At 33.9% G+C, this 21856-nt stretch overlaps 1 protein-coding gene and 2 pseudogenes across 2 annotated transcripts; 1 reads left to right on the forward strand and 2 right to left on the reverse strand.

Annotated features, from left to right (window-relative positions):
• Positions 1–1727: 1727 nt before the first annotated feature.
• Positions 1728–6441, forward strand: LOC122608211 (annotated as a pseudogene).
• A 359-nt stretch (positions 6442–6800) lies between these two features.
• Positions 6801–8948, reverse strand: LOC122608226 (F-box protein CPR1-like). 2 transcript variants are annotated; one of them, XM_043781313.1, is made up of 3 exons: positions 8875–8948; positions 7577–8792; positions 6801–7139 (listed from the first exon to the last, which is right to left on the reverse strand). In XM_043781313.1, exons 2-3 carry the CDS (start codon positions 8602–8604, stop codon positions 7061–7063), a joined length of 1107 nt encoding a protein of 368 aa, XP_043637248.1. In that variant the 5' UTR covers positions 8605–8792; positions 8875–8948; the 3' UTR covers positions 6801–7060. The 2 variants fall into 2 exon arrangements, with proteins under 2 accessions (XP_043637248.1, XP_043637249.1); XM_043781314.1 differs by lacking the exon at positions 6801–7139 and adding an exon at positions 7182–7494.
• Positions 8949–9465: 517 nt separating this feature from the next.
• LOC122608040 lies at positions 9466–12074 on the reverse strand (annotated as a pseudogene).
• Positions 12075–21856: the final 9782 nt, after the last annotated feature.

Raw genomic sequence — 21856 nt, forward strand, 5'->3', positions numbered from 1 at the left:
TTGATAACAGATTATAACAGTTTATATTGGGTTAAAATTAACCGGAATCGGTTAACTTGTTTTTTCACCGGGTATATATTGGGTTTTGATTTTAGAGGAATGCGATTGAAATAGGACTATAGGAATGCGATTGATCGATCGGTTTTTTTTTAGGGTTTTGATTTGTATTGGGAATGCGATTGATTGTGCGATTTGTGAATCGATTGGGAATTATATTGGGTCTAATAATATTTGGGTATATTGAAATAGGAGTGCTGCACTGCTGCGTGTTAGACTGTTAGGAACTTAGGTATAAACCGGTTAATCGGTTATAAGGTAGAAAATAAACCGATTATCCCCTAACCGATTTAATAACCGGTTATTGTTTTTGGAAATGCAAATCGATTAGTAACCTGCGGTTTTTTCTAACCTATAATCGATTAGTAACGTATCGGTTAGTAACCGATTACGGTTATAGGTTAACTTTCGAATCGGTTCGGTTAACCGGTTTTTTCGTGCACCTCTAGTATAATCGTATGGCTTTTAAGTGTTTTAACTGAGATTTAGACCATGTCGAATATTTCTGGAGTAGTTTTAGTGTCACCATATCAAAGAAAGATCGAAAAATATCATTGTTTTTTAAAATTGTTTCCGACGTGTTTCTAATGTAATAATTTTTTCAAGCTATGTTTTTATGGGCAAAGTCAAATATAGTAAGCGCTAAACAAAAAATCATTGGAACTTTGTGTATAAAGTTTTTGGATCTATATTGGGCATTGCAAGTAGGTAGCACATATCAATATTGGATCAATACATTTTTTAGATAAAAAGATTATTAATTATATAAACTTAAAAGATTGAAATGTACAAAGGAAAGTTTTTTTACAAAACAAAACCTCAAAGAGAAATTATTAATACTCCTAACTAGGAATGAGCACGGGTCGAAACCCGGCCCGACCCGTGAAAACCCGGCCCCACCCGCGACCCGCGAGAGCATGAAAACGTGAACCGTGACCCGGCCTGTGAAGACACGGGTCGGGTTCGGGCGGGTCACGGCTTTTCTTCACACTTTTTCGGTTTTTGCCTTCACCCGACCCGACCCGTCCAACCCGTGACCCGCGAAAACACCAAAAGCTTGACCCGTGACCCGGCCCGTTAGGGCTTTGGGCCGGTTCCGGGTCGGGCGCGGGTCAACGGTTTTTTTGCCTATCCCTACTCCTAACCATATAGCCTAATTATCCACTATGAAATGATGACATCTGGAAAATCAGGGGACAAGATTAGAAAAGAGAATTAGAAAATACCACATGTCATTTTTTTTAATGTTTTAAGAAAATTATTAAGCTATTTGGTTAGAAGGATCTATCATTTCCTTATATAAAATATGGTTAGCTTTGTTCAAATTATCAATAGAAAACAAATAAATTTTTAACTTAGATTTATGTGGTTTAATCACTTTAATGAGAGTATTTTTGAATTTTAACGTTAATTAAAAAATATTTAGCATTAGTATTTCAATAATGATCCCTATACTTTCATTATACCCTCATCCTACCCCTCTCTCTTTCCCACCAAAAAATCCCCAAAAAAATGGAAAAACAATGGCGGGAATATTTTCAGTTACCTCCATTTCCACACATGTCGTTCCCGCGAAAACATTTCATCCCTCCCTCCTATATCTCCGCCATTTCCATCCTCAAAATCAAATCTCCCCAATCAATTTCCCCGCATTTAATTAATTAATTAATTATTATTTATTTTCCAATAATCAAGGATGCCGTCAATCGCCGGAAATAGATCCTCTCCGATCTCCATCGTCACCGGCAGCGGTGACGTCACTCCTCAGAAACGTCGACTGAGATCCAATTCAGCTTCTGCTTCTTCAATCGATGGCCTAGTTTCTATCAATTTATCTCCGTTGAAACGTAAATCGCCACGTCGATCGGTCAACGATAGTCCACATAAAACCCTATCACATGTAAGAAGATATATTGTATCTATAATTATAATATAATTTTATTGAGTAATTGTATTAAGTTTGTGTAATGATTTAGCAGGTGAGTGAGAATAATTTGATGAAATCACCTAAAAAGAAGTTGCTGGATAGTTTTATGGATAAACCTATATGGAATCCAACAGGTATATATATATATATTTCAAAGTGTGTATCTATATATACTCGATTGTATCTATCGGCTAGGGTCCATCAAGATATTTTGCGGCTAGGGTTCATTAACTTATGTGTATTTAGAACTGAAACTATGTTGCTATTTTATACTAATACGAGACAAAGTACCCGCGCGTTGTGGCGGTGAGATGGTGGGGTGATAGGTCATGGGAGGTGATAAGTCATAGGAGGTGATAGCCAAATACTTTAGCCGTACGGTTCCGCCATCAGATTTAAAAATTTGTCGAAAGTATATCAAATGACATCTCTAATGAAATAGCATGAAATTTTAAGAACACTCATACAATTTTTATAATTTATCGATAAACGGTTTTTGAGATTAATGATTTTGAATGAATTAGAGGAATATAAGTATAGATATAGAAGTATAGATATATAGTGTAGACAATTCTCTTTTGTATAATTGAGTGATGATTTTATTATATATTATATATATTTATATATGTATATATTTTTTTGTAGATATGGAGCAATTGAGTGCGGTGAAAGAGGCGTTGCACGTATCGACGGCTCCAACGACGATAGTGTGCCGTGAGGATGAGCAGAGAAGGATAGTGGAGTTTTGTAGAAAATGTGTTGAGGAAGACAAGTCTGGGAGTTTGTATATTTGTGGGTGTCCAGGCACTGGGAAATCGCTTTCTATGGATAATGTGAAAGGATCTCTTACTGTTTGGGCTAAAGAGGTCTCATTTTCCTTTCCCCTCTTTGTTCACTGTGATATAAGTTTATATATATATATATATATATATAAGGGAAATTGAGACCAACTAAAAAAAGTCCAAAAAAGGACCATTGATTTTCGTAACTTACACACCACCATCATCATCTACTACGATATACAAGATTTTTTTGTAAAAACACTAAGACCAGCGACGGGCCCACAGAAAAATTATGTGTAAGTTAACTTACACATGTGTAAGTAAGTTAATTTATAAGAGGTGGTCTCAAAATATCTCACCCCTATATATATATATATATAATGATCATTGCTGCAACTGTTTTATATTAAATGATTTTGTGCAGTTAGAATTAATGGAATGTTGATTGATAAATTTGCAGACAGGGGGTGATCTGCCGGATATTTTGAACTTAAACTGTACATCTCTCACAAGCACTTCAGAAATTTTCAACAAGGTACTAATTTATCATTACATTTGATATTGATGAATTTTTCACCAACATAATGCTCAATATTCTACGTCTTTTGCAGATACATGAAAAGAGTCAACCAAATAAGAAAGTCACTGCTCGTTCGACGCCCTTACGACAACTTCAGCAACTGTATTCTCAAAAGCAGCAGTCAGCCGACACTAAAATGATGTAAATTTCTTACTCGACTTATTTTAACCTTTGTATGCAAACATGATTAGTGATCAAATAGAAAATCTATTTGCTTTTTATCCGCTTTGTGCTGAGATTAGTGATACATGTTTCGAAATGGGTCTTATGTTCAGTATATATAATCTTAGCTAGTAGATCATAGAGAAGGTAATGATATTTGAGATATTGACAGGTTGGTGATTGCTGATGAGCTTGATTACTTGATCACCAAGGACCGAGTGGTGCTTCATGATCTATTCATGCTAACTACATTGCCCTTTTCAAAACTTATATTGATAGGTATAGCTTGACAGAGCATTCTTGAACTTAAATTGTTCCGAATTTGAAAAGTTTCTCATACTGCATTGTTTTTTACAGGTATCGCTAATGCAATCGACTTAGCAGACCGTTTTCTTCCAAAACTACAGTCTTTAAATTGTGAGTTATTTCTCTCCATTTCATTTAGCATATAAACTCTTCTTTTGGTTTGTTTCAACTTGCTGAAGCAATATTTAGTGATATGGTGCTTTTTTGGGCATTATACTAACGTATGGTTAATGTCTTCTGTACGCTAGGTAAGCCTATGGTTGTGACTTTTCGAGCCTATTCCATGGATCAGATAATCATTATTCTCAAACAACGGCTAATGGTAAGTATTCTTTGCTCTTTTCTTTTAGCATCCATGAGATGATATCTGCAAAATATGTGTCTTTTGTTTAGTGTTACTCTTTTTTTTCTGCATAAGTTTTATATGCTGCATGTTTTCTTTTATCAGTCACTCTCTTATACTGTCTTCCAGCCACAAGCATTGGAACTCTGTGCACGGGTAAGTACATCAGTTTAATATCCCCTTATTTTTGCCAGTTGACATGTCTTCCAGTTAATTAAAAATACCTGCTTTTTATGTCTGCAGAAAGTAGCTGCCGCATCTGGAGATATGAGGAAAGCTCTTGGTATCTGCAGGTTGGCCATGCTTTTGATTCCTTTTCAATTGTTTTACATTTTACCAAGTCTTGTATGGTTTGCAATGCTTTGTGAAGTCAAAAACAGCTCAAAATGTTGTAAATCTGCCAAGGAAATGTTGGAAGGATGTAGAGATTTATCTTTCAATTTTGTATGATGTACAGGGGTGCAATCGAAATGCTTGAATCTGAACTTCGAGAATCTACCTGCACTTCAAATCTGACATCAATGGTATTTAGTCATTAAATTAGGTCTATATGTGAATTTGCTTTGTTTAAGTTAGTCATTATGTAATTGCCTGTATTTACTTGATGCTGAAGGTCAGAGTTGATCATATGGCCATGGCTTTGTCAAGGGCTTACAAATCACCAATAGTTGACACTGTACAGTCTCTTCCCCAACATCAACAGGTACTGCTGTTCTACCTTAAAAAGTCTTATGGGTGGGTTAGGTAATTGGTTATAATGAGTCGGGTTGTAGTAGGTTGTTTTTTTGGCAAAGTAGAAGCGAACTGTGCCTAGTTGCAAATTTTATTAATATTATTTTTTTCTGTTGAAGTTAACTAGCATTAATTTTATGAAACTCAACTTTTAATGATTACAGAACAATATTACTCCGTATTATTGTCACAATAATGTAAGTTCTTAAACTATTTGGAAACTTATAGCCTGTTGCCTGCTTCTCTTTAGCTCATTTTCACTTCTTTTTTTCATTTCTTTGAGACAACCCATGATGACCTTTTGACAAGTAAACGAGTAATCTGTCTTACCAGGAAATTTCTCACGAGTATCTTTGACTAGCTTTTTATTGATGCCTTATTTTTTGTGAAATCTATTATAGCCTATTTGTTTAAGTAACTAAATTTCTAGCCTCTCTTATGGTGTAGATAATACTTTGTTCTGCTGTGAAGCTTTTCCGTAAGGAAAGAAGGATACAACGATTGGAGAGGTAACATAAAAAGAGGACAGTGCAATCTATATTCAGTTCTTCACTTGCCCATTTATCTAATCAAAACTTGCTATTGATACAGTTAAACAAATTCTATATTGATGTTTGCAAATCTACTAAGATACCACCCGTCGGGATAATGGAACTTTCATGCATGTGTAGAGTGCTTGGTGATCAGGTAACCACTGCACTTATCAATTGAACTTTTATCTTTCAAACAAACCCTTTTTATAAATGAAATCCTGATTAAATGATGTCATTCTCTAGGGAATCCTCAAACTTAAACAATCTCGAGATGATAAGTTAAGGAGAGTAACTCTGCAGGTAGATGAAGCAGACATCATGTTTGCATTGCAGGTATAAAAGAAAACCATCTTTCATTTTCCTAAATGTATTTTTTTCATTTGTTTTGTTGAAGGTTTGCATCAGTTTTGACCCATTGGTGTTAACTGCTTGATTTTGGTTTGGGTTATTATTGATCAAATGGGTAATACATAAATCCCTAAATCATTTTATGAAAAAAACCATGAAGTTGTTACCCAACCCGTCTATATTGCCACCTCTAACCACCGGCCATGTCGTTTGATGCTCTTGTTTTTTCATTCGATCTCATTGTCTATATGTTTAAGTATGCCATTTATGTCTAATATAATAATCACTTGATTACTTGTCTCAGGGCATCCGGTTCTTTCGAAACTGTCTGCAGTAAATTTTGACCACCTAGAGTCGTGATATCTTAAAGCTGGCAGTGAAGACTGAACCTTGTTCAACCTAAATGTAAAGGTTAGAAGTAGAGCCTTTTCAACTTACATCTCATAAGCTTCAGATGTGACGTGCTTGTATACCAAAGTTTCAAACTTATATTTGTCTGCGGTGCAATGAAACAAGGCAGCAAAGCTCAGCAATATTTACATAGATTCTTCAATTTTCTGGTTATATAGAATTTAGTACTTGTAATGTTATACAAAGAAGCAAAGTAGTACATAACAATTGGAATTTTGATTGAAGTTATAAAGCTATGTGAATCAATTTTCTCTGCATAAGTCGATTCAATGATACAAAAAATGGTTCCTTAAAACAAAGATGCTCCATGATGTAACATTGTAATGTTTCATTTATGATTGAAATTTGATTTTGTAATATTTTATAGCAGTACCATTTGGTAGTTTTAGTTATATAGTGCAATTGACGAGTCATGGAAATGGTTTAGCAGATACGGAGTGTATTAAGCATATGTGATTTCGGACAAAATCCAATTATGATTATTAAAACTGTATGTAATTTACTGATAATATATGTTTATGCAGTCAATTATTTTCATTGATGATGATACAATGAATAGAAATGGAAAACATAATTGACTTGAATTCACATGTTGTTACATTAAGAACGATACAATGCATTTAGAATGATAGTCAATGCATTTAGAATGATAGTCAATTAGTAACACTATTAATTTTAATAAACCTTATTAACAATAACATTTTGTTAATAATCACACCATTTTAGAAAAACATAACAATTAACCATACTTATTATCAAATGTAACTAAACATATCATCATATGTACTGTTTCCATGAAATTTTCCAATACGGGGTGAAATTTCTTCCCAAACCACCTTCGGCTTTCACTCAATCAACAACTTCAATAAGAGTCATCTCCTAGTCATCAACAACTTCACGTGCTGCTAACCCAGGGCGGCAGGGCCACCAATTGCATCCGGAACCCTGATTCAAATATCTGAATAGACTTATGTTAGATTTAATTGCACCTTTTCACATTATTGATCAAAGATTACTACATCAACAATGAGCAATATCTCAATTCTCAGAGAGGTATATTATTAGGTATATTTCAACAAAAGTACCATTCTCTATATAATCCGTTCATTAAAGTTGATGATTTTCTGATGCAATGTCCACTAACATCGGTTCTTCCATTGTATAGAAATAAAACATATGATGGTACGACTAGGAATTGTTGGTTCAATATAACTAGCAGTCGGTACATTAAAACTAAATAAATGGACATTTACAGCTTGCAGGCCACAACAGTAGCCTCAACATCATTGCTATGCCCAACCATGTCACCATACCTAAAACATCTTAATTATCATATATATATACAATAACATGACATGCTAAGGTTGTAAACATAAACTTATGAAACGAACTTACGGAGGGGGAGGATAGGGGGACACAAGGGTCTCATCATATATGATTCGGCTATATGTCCACATCGGCAACACCTGTCGTGCTAATGTGAATTCCTCCATACTCATTATTTCAAAAGGGTCAGAGTTAGGACCAACTTCAAAAATGGATTTGGTACGACCACCATCCGAAATCGCAAGCCAAGTATCCCGGGCATTCCTAGTCACACATGTGGCGTACTCAATTGGGTTGTAGGAAACATTCTTTTGAGTGCCTTGGAAAGATGCCACCTCCGCCCACGTCGCGCCATCACCATTCAACTTCCACACACTTCCCTGATTATAGGGTCCCTTGAAACTTACGTCATAAGCTGCACACAAGTGAATGCATCCATCGATAACCACGAAATTTGGATGATACGTACATCTTGCATCATTTGGAAGAGGTGGAAATTGTATTACCCTGAATTCTTCCGTGTTCACATCAAAACAGATAATGTATTGATGTTTAGATGGTCCTAATTTCTTTACAGAAAAGTAAAGACTGTGGTCACAGAAGGTTGCCCGCGACCACCAGTAGCGACGCAAGAACGAGTAGCGGTGGATCAGGAATTCAATCTTTCTCCATGAATTCAGTCTTTGGGAATAGATATAAGCCTCTTGATCCAAAGGAATCATATATAGTAGCTTATAGTCATTGGAAGAGTCGGAATAAAAACCAATGACATCTCGACCACGATAACGGAAAGCTTTATAAGAATTAAAGGGACGAGTAAAGCTTGGGTTAGGGGGCAACTTGTAGTAGGCACCGGTGAACGGGTTCCATAAAGCTAGACTATTGACGGTTTCGGTGGAGGCTACACATACCAACCCATCCAAACTTCCTAAAAGCGAATCAAATCTAGGATCGGATTCTTCGAGCCGATTAAAACCGACGGTGACGGAACCGTTGTTGAGGGGTTTGAGGCATAAATCTACAAGGGGCTTGTCAAGTATCAAAAGCTTATATGTTTTGTTGTTAATGTGACGGAGGTGGTGCATCTTTCCAAACATATGTGACGATAGAAACGAATTCCAGTGTTTGGAAACGGACTTGAAACGACCTACGGATTTGGCTAGAAGTCTTGGTAAGATCTCATATTCGATTATATTATCATCAATATCATTTAGTGGAGGAATAAGCTCCTGATCATCAGCCTTCGACGACTTTTTCCTCTTGCTTTGGGCCGCGGGTAGTAATGCTGCGGTTATCGGCATATATATAAATCGAAAAGTAGATATATAAAGATGAAAAATATAGAGAGAGGAAGGAGGGTTTCTTACTTGACGGACGGCAGGCAAATTCGAAAACACTAAATAAATTCGATTAATCTTCGTTCGACCGGTTAATGATAAACAAAAGGAGCAACTCTGTATATATATATTCTTTTATTTATTTATTTGTAAGGTCATTCCTTACGGACCTGTCAATCCAAATTAACAAAGCCCAAATTCAACCAATGTATTAACCGATTTTTTTATTTATTATATAAATAAAGTTAAGTTTTATGAAGGATAGCATTTGCTCTTTTACCAATTATAGTTTGGTGATCATCAGTGAATTATGCCCCAATTCTTTGTATCTAGTATGCATATACATGTGTAATTTATTCGAATACATGCCTTTCATTAAAGAACTTAATTTACAGTTGATCCAAAATTATTCTTGTAACTCTACTCTTTTTTCGGTTTTAGACATCCTATGTATCACTTGTATAATCAACTCTATATTGGAACTTGGAAGTATGATATGGAAGTTACAATTTCTTTACTCACATTAACTACACCCTTAAGGTTGTAGTTAACATTTTCCTAAGTTAAAAGGCAAGTTAAACTTTAAATCTGTTCAAGAAAAAAGAAAAAAAAACACTTCACTTTAAACATATTGAATCAATTGGTTTGTCAAGTGTTAAATGTTCTGAAAAATTCAAAAGAGCCACATATGATGGTACAGGAAGTGATAATTCTAACAAATATTAGTCAAATACATCTCAAAATTTTAGTACACCATAAAAGGGGACATGTGATATCCTTCTTGTGCTTTCTCTAGAATTCTTGAGCAATATGATGATGTAGCAAGTGAACTTCACGACAGAACGTTTGCGTTAGCTCGCTAGGCACCTGGTTGAAATCCCTCTTCATGCCCCCTTGAGGTTTCAAAAAGATTAGTGATGTTTCTTGGTATGTCTTTTTAAAAGTTAGAAAAGAAGGTTGTCATTTTAGAATTTTTATAGGCAACTTAGGTTATTTCGTGTGTTCTGCTTTAAGTACCCCGAGCCTATATTTTATTCTGCTTGAGAGATTTTTATATCCAAGAGGTGGTGGTTGATTTTAAAGTACTGTCATCATCTTTGATTTCATTATAGTGTAAAACTGTGAATCATCCTCAATAGCAAATCAACAATCTCAATTCTCAAAACAAGTATCAACATTGCAATATCATCATCGGAGCCACCAACACCATCTTGATTAACAATCTCAACAAACTAGAAAGTATCGACATTGTAATAGACTAATAACTTCCACAAAACACCAATATTATAGTACTGTTATCAAAGCTAACAAGTATCTTGAGGTTTTGACACTAAAACTCAATTCATGGTTTTCGAGTAGGACTCTTTTCATTCCTTGAAAGTTTCAAGGGAAAAAAACATACATGGCAATTAATTATGCTAAATGTGTAAATCATAAAACATAATCTAAACGAGTGTACCAGACTACCATAGCAAAGTATCTCAAAATAGGTATCGAAATCAATTTTGTAGATCAGGTTCTATCAAGTAATTCCATAACTCATATAATAATTTACAACAAAAACATTTTAGGCATCAAAAACGACCATGCGAGCATATCAAAACTTCAACCTACTGTAAAAAGGTTTGAACTTTGAACTTACAGCTGGTAATGTGTTAGTTCTATCATCACTGCACGAATGGAATGCCAGAAGGAACCCGTTTAGCAAACTCTTCATAATCCCCAAAAAACTGTCTCAAAAAGTACTCCTCGTATGGTATTCTTCTATGGAAAAAGTTCCAAACAACTAGCGCAAATGCAATGGTTGCTAACGGGTTACACAACATTACTTGAGTACCAACCGACCAAATCAAGAAACCAGTGTACCCTGGATGACGAACAATACTATAAACTCAATGAGTTACCAATTTATGATGTTCCTCGTGATATCTCTGAATAAGATGTGTAAAAGCCCGTCCAGCAGTTATAATAGCAAGTTTCCTTACAACTTCCCCAACAACGACCATGAGAAGTCCTAAATTGCTTGTCCACCAATATCCCTTTAAACCAGGGAAAAAGTAAAGTTCGAGTAAATACTCTACCACGGAAAGGATCATGGCTATGATATATTGTTGGCTGATTAAAAGAGAGTTAAGGGTTACGTTGGATTTCCCATGAAACATGATTGCTAACAAGTATTCAGAACCATGAAAAAAGAGTACGGCAAATTACATCTGTGATAATTGTCTGGAGGCAGTGTAGCCGAATACGTCCATCATTTTACCCAAATGTTGATTTAGCGAAACTTTTCAAATAAGATAAAAGGTTCAGTCAGGTGGTTGTACAATGTCGGTAGAAACTAAGGCAAGGTTCAATTCACACCTGAAATAGAAGCAGGGGCGTCCAGAACTCGTACCACAAATTCAGTCTTTAGCCACCAAGAAAATGCTTCAAGAAGAACATTTCTGCAACAAAAAAAAAGGGGGAAAGATGTTTAAGTTAGCTATCACTTTAGTCTCGAAGCGTATACTCTGGATACTTGTACATTTGATCAGCATATTAGGCCAATGCACATACTAGCAGGTAAAAAGTAGAGATTTTTTTTTGTTTGTTTTTTCATAGGGGCCATTTCCTAACCAATCCCTGGGCATTATAGGGGATGACCGAACCCACGCTACTCTGCGGAACGATTTCCACTAGACAGTATGGATAATGAACATAAATTAATCTATAGAAAATTTCATATATATCCCATTTTAAAGACATAATTACATATATGCCTTAGGTGCAAGTTTTTAATGCATAAGAACTACTGTATATAAATATAAAATAATAATAAACTGAAACTAACAAGATCATCAAAAAAATTTCAGATTTTATGATGATGATTATAACAGAGATAACCAATTGAATTGAATTCATCATTGAAATGTAAAAAAGTACATTAATTTGGGGGGGGGGGGGGGGGGGGGGGGGAGTTAGGAGGATTAAACAAGCAATCAAACCCTAATTAAATGGAAATATAAGTAAATTTCCTAAATATAAGGAGAGGGCTTACGCAGAAAGATGATGATGGCGGCACCCTTGGTGGTGACCAGTAGCAACCGTCACAGAAAGATGATGATGGCGGCGGTGGTGACTAATAGCACCGTCGGTGAAGGTAGGAAGGTCAGTCAGGTGGGATTTGAGCTAGGCGGGGGACTAATTTAGACGATAAACAATAACACTATATTCTTGAGTTTAAATCGTAAGAAAAGAAAAGATAAGAATTGATAAAAAAGAGGAAAAAAAAAAAATTATCTATAAAAGGCATTCTTGAGTTATAATGAATAGATAGGAAAAAAAAAAATACCAAATTTACAATTATATCTTTATTAAAAATCATACTCAGTATTCGAGTGCTATCCAAAACATAATATACAATGGATAATAATCAAAAGGGACCAATTAAATAAAGATGTGGCAGAGAGCATAGCCTCATAATATGCCAAAGGAAAATATTGTATCTATTTTCTTTCTTGGAAAGTATCACCGCCTCTCTTTACCATCCATCATATTGCAATACAAAAAATTTAAATCCCTCTTTTCATTATTCTTCTTTTTCCTACTATTCATACAATATACATAGATCCAGTTACCGATGAGTAGTGAGTAGTGGACACGATGGCAAAACGCGATGAATTCGGACTGCTTTTCCTGGATTTAAGGAACGAAAATTCAAGGGTAGATTGGTAGTTTTATACTTAGATGTAAGTTTTTCCTTCCAAGTCCAGCCATATATGGCTGGAAAACTTTGAAGCAAAAAACCTCTAAGTTTTCTTATAATTTCATTTCTTTTCTTGTTAAAAAAAACTCAAAGAATAAAAAAGTGAGTTTTTTCCCTATCTTTTTTTTTCTTTAACCCCTTAAAAAAAATTCAAGAATGCAGTGTAAAAGTGTGGGTGGTGGTGTACTGGTGTTTGTGAATGCTGGAAAGTATATCGAATCTCAAATTATAACTCAAAACTATCAAAAATAGCACTAATTTTTATTTTTAAATTTTTTTTAATTAATCACACTATTTTCTTCTAACATCAATTATTTTTACATTTACCACCATTACTGGTTCCACCATCATCACCCGTCCATACCACCGCCACCACCACCACCTCATGCATCATCATCGTCGCATTGCACGAATATACGACTCTTATATTTAAGTAGAGGTATTATTACGTAATTTTGTTACCATTATGTTGTTTGACTTGTTGTTTTAAATATCTAATCAGCTAATTTACCCCGATTCAAATTCGTATATTTTAATTAAACTTTTAACATTATAAATATGTTAAAAGGATATATATAACTTTTATTTTAGTCATTAATATATTATAGTTTGATATTAACATAGTAAATTAACTAATATAATATAATAACTATAGCGTTAACAAAAAATAAATAGCAGTTATATACGAAATGCTTATTTTATTTTCATTAAAAAATTATGATTATTTTAAAACATTTAGAGAGTTATGTTTTTTTAACTATCTTACAAAATATATGACACTATGAATAAAAGAAAAACCTTATTAAAAATAGGTTTGAACTTACCACATTAAAAAATTTCTAAAATACATCTACAAAACAATTCCTTTCTATTTATTAGTATAAAGATAACATTTATACACATATCAGTTATTGACATAATATAAACTTAAGTATCATTATATAATATGGTCATAAAAATTGACATATTTATAATATTTAATACGAATAATAATTTAACAACCTCTGTAAAATAATAATAAAAAACGTATTATTTATTATTTAATATATGATGTTAAAATTATATTTAAAACAACAATAATAAGTATATTAATATGAGTGCAGACTTAGAAGTCACTAGTTGCCGATAAATAGAATTATAATTACAATATAGTCTACCAAGAGAAACAAAGATCATCACCCGTGATTCGGATATCCATGATCCGGCCTTTGCTGTTCTAAAAAAAAAGTCATACACAATCAATTAAGATACAGAGATAAGTAACCAATTTCCAATTTTTTCCCTACAAATTGTACTACACATTAATCACTCTATAAAAACCTTCATGCAACGCCCAATTCTCTTCCTGACTTTCTACATTTACCAATCAAAGGAAGTAGTCAAAAGCCAGCAAATAGAGGATCAAACACCATGAGCAAGTTCATTTAAGCAAAAATGAGCTAGGCCTCTACAACCAGAACATTGATAAGCTTTCAAATTTTATTTCTCTTCAAACAAAACATACCTTCAGCAATCATTTCTCCAGTTGCTTTATTCTTTAAAATAACAGCAGCTCCGTTGTAAGCTCCTTCTCTGCCGATAACCTTTGCTAGCTTCTCTGGATGTCCATTTCATACTTTGCATTTCCTAAACACTTTGGTCTGATCTTAGGCTCTTAGCCTTGAATTAGTAGGTGGGAGGTATCAAACTCGAACTTAAAAGCAGATCATGAGGAGATTATCGAATTTTTAAAATGCAAATAACACAACTGTTTGTAACAAAAGCAAAAGAAGTTGATAATAACAAAAAACCTGAAAAGCTGACTCATTGTAATCTATGAATCAAGATCACAAAAAACAGAAGAACTTTATTAGTTGTGGGGATTCATGGAAGAGCTTTATATTGGCTAGTGTGTGGAAACACTGACCATCTAGCTATGTTTTTTCATTAATTGAAGTTGATTTTTTTTAAGGTCATTTGGACAGACTTCAACAAACTTCAAAGCATACGATTGTGTCAACGTTGGATTTCTCATGATGTAGTTCAAAATGTAGAATCTTCTCTACTGTGCGTCCAGTTTTATCAAGGAAAGATTGCCAATATGCTATTATACGCATTTGGATGCTGGCCTGGTGGTTATGCCTATCTTGTTATAAAAGAATGAGTTAAAATAAATATTATATACAACTAATTGACTGATAAAAATAGGAACAACGATAAGTTTAATTACATATTTTGTCCCAAGTCTGTTACCCAACCCCACAAATTCACCCATTTTCCCACCTCAACATTGAAGGAAAAAGGTGACGGACCTTGAGTCAGGGCTCTTTGACTTTGCAAAATAATAAGTGCTTTGAAAGTAAGACACCCATGACCTTCTCACTTACAAACGTGTAACCTTAAATCAAGCTCAAGATCACAAAATTTCCAAAGTTTAGGCACTCACCTCATAATCAACTCCTTGGATGTAGGCATATTTAGGGTCAACTGAAGAGACTGATATCCCAATTATCTAAACATATAAAATATTTAATTTCTATGAACACAACCAATATATGGACAAAAAAATAATATAAAAATAATAGTGTCTTTCATCTCCGATCATAGTAGCACCTGGTTTCATTTACTCTAAAAACTTATATATACTTTTCAAAAACATATACAAATATTTTAATAACACTTTTATGATCAGCTTTTAGGCCATTTATAGATATAGATTCATCGAATATTAGATCTCAAGTTAGTGCACATTGAACAATTTAGTTAAAAAGCATGGACATGGTACAGTTTCGGAAAATATAGGGTAGCGTTTGACACATGTGAGAAGACCTTAGAACTGGATATGGTAGTGAAATGGGCCGGTTCTGGTAGGGCAGCATGTCACAATTGGGCAAATTGAATAGAGGTGAAACTCAAGCGTTAGCTAAAATGGTTGACCTGTTAACAAATATTTTCAATATATTACTATTACTATTTTATATATAATGAGTGTGCTAAATATGATCACTAACACCAAGTTATTACAACTATAGTCTAAATCTTATAAAAATTTGCTTAAATGTGTTAGTTGATCTACCTCGTTTGACCAATCTAACCTATTCCCTCTCTTAGTTAAAGTGTTTGATTCAGCCTGTTTGATAGACATGTTCAATCTACATGGATTGAATCTGAAAATGAAGTGACATGCTTTCAGAAATTGATACTTATTATATGGTTGCGGGAGCATGTCATCAGTTTCATAAAATAACCATCAGGATCATCCAAAGCTATCATCTTGTGATTACGAAAAAATTCTAAGAATGTTAAAGATAAAACTTTTCAAGTAGGCTAACAGTAATAACCCTGAACCATACAAAAGACGTATGAAATGTTGGATTCAATGGACTCGCCCTTGAAAATATTGCTCACGGTCCTTCCTTCTCTAACCTAAATATAAAATCACTAATCAACACAGTTAGTTGATCCTCAAATTAAAAATAAATTCTATTGGCAAATCAAATGGAACAATTTTTCTTTCTATTAGTTGCTGCTAATATCTAGAATTGCTCATCCTATTCCATATAGGAAAGGTTGAACTTTTGAGGAAACTTTGGAAGATTTCAGCATATTTGCAACCAACTTTGGTAGCATTTGGACAATATGAAAAGGTTCTTTAACTGCTGTTACACTTGCCACACAATGATCATAGATCATGAGCAAAGTAAGACAGCAAAATAAAAAGATGAATAGCTCATATTAGAAAATAAGTCGGATAAACTTAAGTTTCCAAGTAAAAAGGCCATTGTATGTTTTTCATGTAGAGAATATCCAATATAAAAATCATGTTATATAGTTCAAATTCATGTGTCAGATTCAGCCTGCTGGGTTATCTATATCTACTAAAAAGATTAAATCAAAGAGGTTGAAATTCATGCAAAGTGATTTGGTAACATATTTTGTAATTATATAGGATTGAAGATTGAGATTATTGACCCTGCCCATTCTCACTCTTCACCAAACCCGCCAAATATCATCACCTCTACTTCAGGGTTATCACATGCCACAATGTCCCATAGCTCACTTGGTTGCATAAACTATATGCCTGTTCATTAAAATTAATTGTCAGGTTGTAATCCATACTGGGTGGCTTTGCGGTCACTGTTGTACATTTATAGGCTCCAGCAGGCGTGACCTGAACGGAAATAAAGTCCTAATTTGGGTAATTAAAGACCCCATCAAAAGAAGAATTGTTGATTATAATTAACACTATGTTTCAAGCAAAGAAAGTTTTTCACAAAGATAATTACTTTTTTCGCCTCCTTTACTACTTTCCTTTATAGCTTTCCCATTACCATCAGCATTCGAATCAGGTGATCTAGATTTACTTATGAATGAGTTTATTTGGCATTGTTTAATCTCATATTTAAATTAAAAACTTCAGTTAAAAAGAATGGGTCAAATGATTGAACATGTTGAAAGTTACCTAATATCTATTTTAAATATACGTGCATCATAAATCATTTATATTATTGATGTGTGAAAATCTAGTTAAATTAAAATCCTATAAATACTCCGAATCGTTTACCACACACAATCGGGCAGTGGACCCGTTCATATGTAATATAGGTTAAAGTAAGTAAAGGTTCGTTCCACGGAGACTAAGAAGAGTTAGTGAGTTTTAAGTAATTTAAAAGAAAGTTTGGTTTTTAAAGACACCACGTCATATTGATTTTAAAATTGAAAGTTAGTTGATTAGAAGAGTTAGAAATTCCGTAGAATTTATCGAAAAGAAATTTGTTGTAAATCAATTAAGATGAGAAGATCATCCACTTCGACTCCATGATACACTTTATTTAGGTTGCATATATTTGAAGAAACAATTCAATTATGTTGATTTTATAACCGAGAACTAACAAAGACTCACCCCGTACCCGTCAAGTTCGTTACTTTATTAAATTCCCTTAATTAACTAGTTCCATTACTAAGACCGGTAACCCAAGACGCCTTTCATAACTTTCCTAGCCAATTAATTGTTTTGGTTATTTAGATAACAATTGTGTCTATTGATTGTACCCAACCATTAACCCGTTAACCCTTATTAACTATCAATTACTTCCTACCGTACCCGTCATAGAAACAATTGCTTCTAACCAAGCAATCAAAATAACTTCTGCACAACCTAGTTACCACTAAGATCATGCAAAAACTATCCGCAATTAAGAGTTAAATAACAAAGAGTTAATAAGCTAAGATTACCACACAACGTTAAATCAAATCAACCTGAATTCAAAAGATTTATGCAACCATTATTCAATGTATCACTTCATCTCAGTGGATGACGAATTATTTAGCTACTCATAATTAAAAACAAAGCACAAAAAGAGTAAAAATATAGAAGAACATATTGTACCGATGTGTAGAAAACAAGTAAACGCTAAGAAAATCAACAACCGAATGCCTTGGAGATCACGAACAACCCTTAGACCTTGATGGACGAAAAAGCTGCTAAGAATACCCCCAAAGAACCCTAAAGTTGACTAGAAGTGTTTGTGTATCGAATGGGAGGGTTATGGCCTTGTATTTATAGAGTTTGCAAGAGGTCTTCACAAACCGACCTACAGGTGCGACGCACCAAGCTTCAGGTGCGGCGCACCTGTCCTTGTTACCAAATATGAGGCTGCCCGATATGCGACGCACCACAGGGTTGGTGCGTCGCACATCCCTGCTTTCCAACTTCTTCCAAGTTTCTGAATAGAAAATACTCCGCACCTCTTTACATGGTGCGACGCACCAACCTTGTTTTCAGCCAAAACTTGTAGTTTCCATTCCATCTTCACTCGTATGCGTCCACGAACCTTCCCAATGCATCTTAAAGTCGTCCAACAGCTGTTTCTAACCATTGTACCTGTTCTAAGCCTGAAATCACTAGCAACACCATCAAAGCATCGAATATACATATAATTTACACATAATTAAGCTTAAAACGTCTTAGAAACGATATGGGAATATGCATATAAATGGACATATCAATTATTAAGTTGATTATCAGAACAATATTGAATCTATTGGTATAGCCTAAAAGTATATATAATCAACCAAACCCGATCGACCCATTTCCACCCATGCTAAAACATTACTTGTTTCAACTAAAACCCATTTTGACCCATAATGCACTCCACCCATCTTGTCACACTACATGTATATATATATATATATATACACACCCATACAAGTAAACGGACACAATACAGAAAGAGATAAAGACTAAATCAATGACTTACAATTAGTAAACATGTGGAATAATTCTCCAAGGACAACCTATATTTATTTGCCCAAATATTATATATCTCTGTACATCAAGTCTCATCTCTTCTCTGTCACCATATCACCTGAACTAAAATTTATGTTCAACCATAGAGCTACAATTATATGGATCATATAGAAGCTAGATAGATCCATGTACAAAAACATCACTTTTGAGTTGTGTATCAACATTAAATTTATTTACTAAAAGTAAAGGAAGTTGCATCAAAGTTGAATCAATTTTTTAAAGTTACCTTATCCCATGTAGCGAGCTGAAGGCTAATGTCCGTAACGGGTTTACAAAGTAATTGCAGTAGCGGGTTTCCAAAGTAATTGCAGTCCCTTGATATTCCCTTCAATGAATCTACTTATATTCTTCTTGTGACATAAAACAGTCTTATATAGCAACCTATTTCACAATTCACAAACTATTGAATGATGCAAGATTAATATTCTCCATTCGATAATGTCATGAAACACTAAATGGAGTCACTGAGTAGATTCATTGAAGTGCTTACAATCAATCAGACTAAAAAAAAGATTCTTGTTCTAGAAAAAACTACCTACCATTGTAGCAAAATAAATTAAAAAATATTTGTAAAAACGAAAAATGAAAAGCGTCTTAATAAGTTTTGAAATAATAAGTAACTTATCCTAATTGGATTATTGAACAAAATTGTAAAACGAATATGTTTCTATACTTCAACATATGGAATACCTCAATTGCAGTTTCGTGAGGTTGACTGTAAACAACATGAAGGGGAAGAAACCCAGCAATATGTCCAGAAACAACAGCCAATGCAGGTTTCATAGGCCTCTAGAATAAAGCATAGAAATATAACCCTCAAAATCAGGTCAAAATATTGGTACTAGCATGCTTAATTGTGAGGTAATAAGGCGAAAAAATGCAAAAGGCGACCTTCTAACAAAATGCATAGAAATTACAGCAGAGATATCGCATTGCATTGTAGATAACTTGGCATCGAATTCAATATAATCTATTGAGTACATATGTAAAAGTATTGTTAGAAGAAAGCTTTGACAGAATCTATATCAAGGTACAATTGTTAGAATTACTGGTCAGCAAAATTAGCCTCTTCGAGTTTAGGAATGTAAAGCTTTTCCTCTGACTACACATTTTGCCACTCTCGAAACTTTAAATTCTGCCCATTTATATAAGTTATCTCAAAAACAACAAAAATAAGAGAAAGATATATAAATAAAATGAATCATTAAAATGTACATAGAGTATAGAATGTAGCATCATAGCCATATAAGATATAAAATAAGATCAAAATGGTCTTCTACCCAAACTTTAGGGGACTAATTTCTCTAAGCATTATCGTCAGCCCAAACCACCTAAACGACTTAACTAACAATGATAAAGTTGTATTTGAAACCAAGGAAACGCACATACCGGAAAAGAATTTGTCTTATAAGCAGCCCAGAAAAATAAAACTGTGATCATGGTTAAGTAGGTACCAAGAACGCCATCGGTGGTGAAAATCTCAGCTAATTTCTGGAGATGGCTTCCATCTGTCTTTTGATATGGTCATTATGATCCCTAAAATGAAATGGATATCAATAGAGGTAGCAAAATGGTTTGGACATCATATCAAAACAGGTCATGTTATTAGGCACTTGAGTTGGGCAACTAAATTAACTTTTTGATTACGAATAAAACAGTTTAGGAGGTCATATTTTCTTAATTCAACCCACTTGACCAATTGACCCATCCAAGTTAAAACATAAACAACGTGACATATAACAACGACAAATATGTACATCAATAGAACGGAATAATCTATAAGGTAGTCTATCTTCTGATACTTGCATAATTCACGTACCTACTTGCCTTATAGTAAGGATACTAACTACATAAATTAAGAGAAAACAAAAGGTATGTAAATCAACAACGATCAAGCAACACATACACAAAGTAATAACTTATTTCAGTTGTAACTAAAAATAGCATACTAAACAGAGGTGAGTGTCTGGGTTTCCAACATCCAATCATCATAGCTGCTTCAGCCTGTAAATAAAAAGGCATTCTAGTTTATAATGAAGGTCCACTCCAACAAAGAAAAACATGGTCTATCAATAAAAATAAATTAAAAAATCAAATATTAACATCCATTGATCTTCATAGCTAATTAAATGAATCAATATCGAAATACAATAAAAAAGGATCATTTTACTTCCATATATCCCCCACAAATATAAGAGATCAAGCATTTGTAAGGTTCTTGCGTTTTACTTTTCAGTCAAGCATTTCCTCGAATACTTGGTGTGCATCAGATAATAGGACAATTTTTAATGGATTGTGCATAAAAGCTACACATCCAAATCTGGAACTACAATTTGTGCAAACAAAAATCACAAAGAAACAATCTGAGAAATGCAACTAACCTCTTTAATTTCAACTGTATAGAAAGAATAGCATGAATTCATTAATTGTCTTTCTGTGTCTCGACAACCTAAAAAACAGAAACAAAAAGATACTTAGAAACCATAATCAACTAATAAAATTAAACAAAGTGAGTAAGTGACAATTTATGTAATTTAACACTGTTGCTGGCTTGAAGCTTCCAAAAGGATGAACGGACTGCAGTGGTGGGATGATGGCTGTGGTGGCGTGGTGATTTCTTGTTGGTTCTGTAAAAACGTTCAACTAATAAATTGATACCATATATACAAAAAACCTTTAATTACAGGATATGAAGCAAGCAACCATGAATTGAAGACATAATAATATTGATGCCATCAATTAAGACAGATCATGTGAGTTTCTTAATATATGAATTGAGGAAACTCAAGAGATGCACCTCATTCAATCCATTGACAGAATAATCAACTCATTCATATATACACTTCAATTAACCTAATTACCACACAATAAAAGCCAAACCTCAAGAGAAGATTAATCTACGGCCCAAGTAAAATCATAATTACATGTAAATTATTTTAAACCTTAATTAATCCTTCAAATCCCAACATTGATTTCAT

The sequence above is a fragment of the Erigeron canadensis genome, chromosome 7 (assembly GCF_010389155.1).
Source record: "Erigeron canadensis isolate Cc75 chromosome 7, C_canadensis_v1, whole genome shotgun sequence".
Taxonomy (NCBI): Eukaryota; Viridiplantae; Streptophyta; class Magnoliopsida; order Asterales; family Asteraceae; genus Erigeron; species Erigeron canadensis.

Bases quoted from the DNA above. Each gene is read 5' to 3' on its own strand.
- LOC122608226 (XM_043781313.1), bottom strand. From the start codon at position 8,604: ATGTTTGGAAAGATGCACCACCTCCGTCACATTAACAACAAAACATAT. The intron at 7,140-7,576 runs GTAAGTTCGTTT...AAGTCTATTCAG, and splicing joins TCCCCCTATCCTCCCCCTCC to ATATTTGAATCAGGGTTCCG.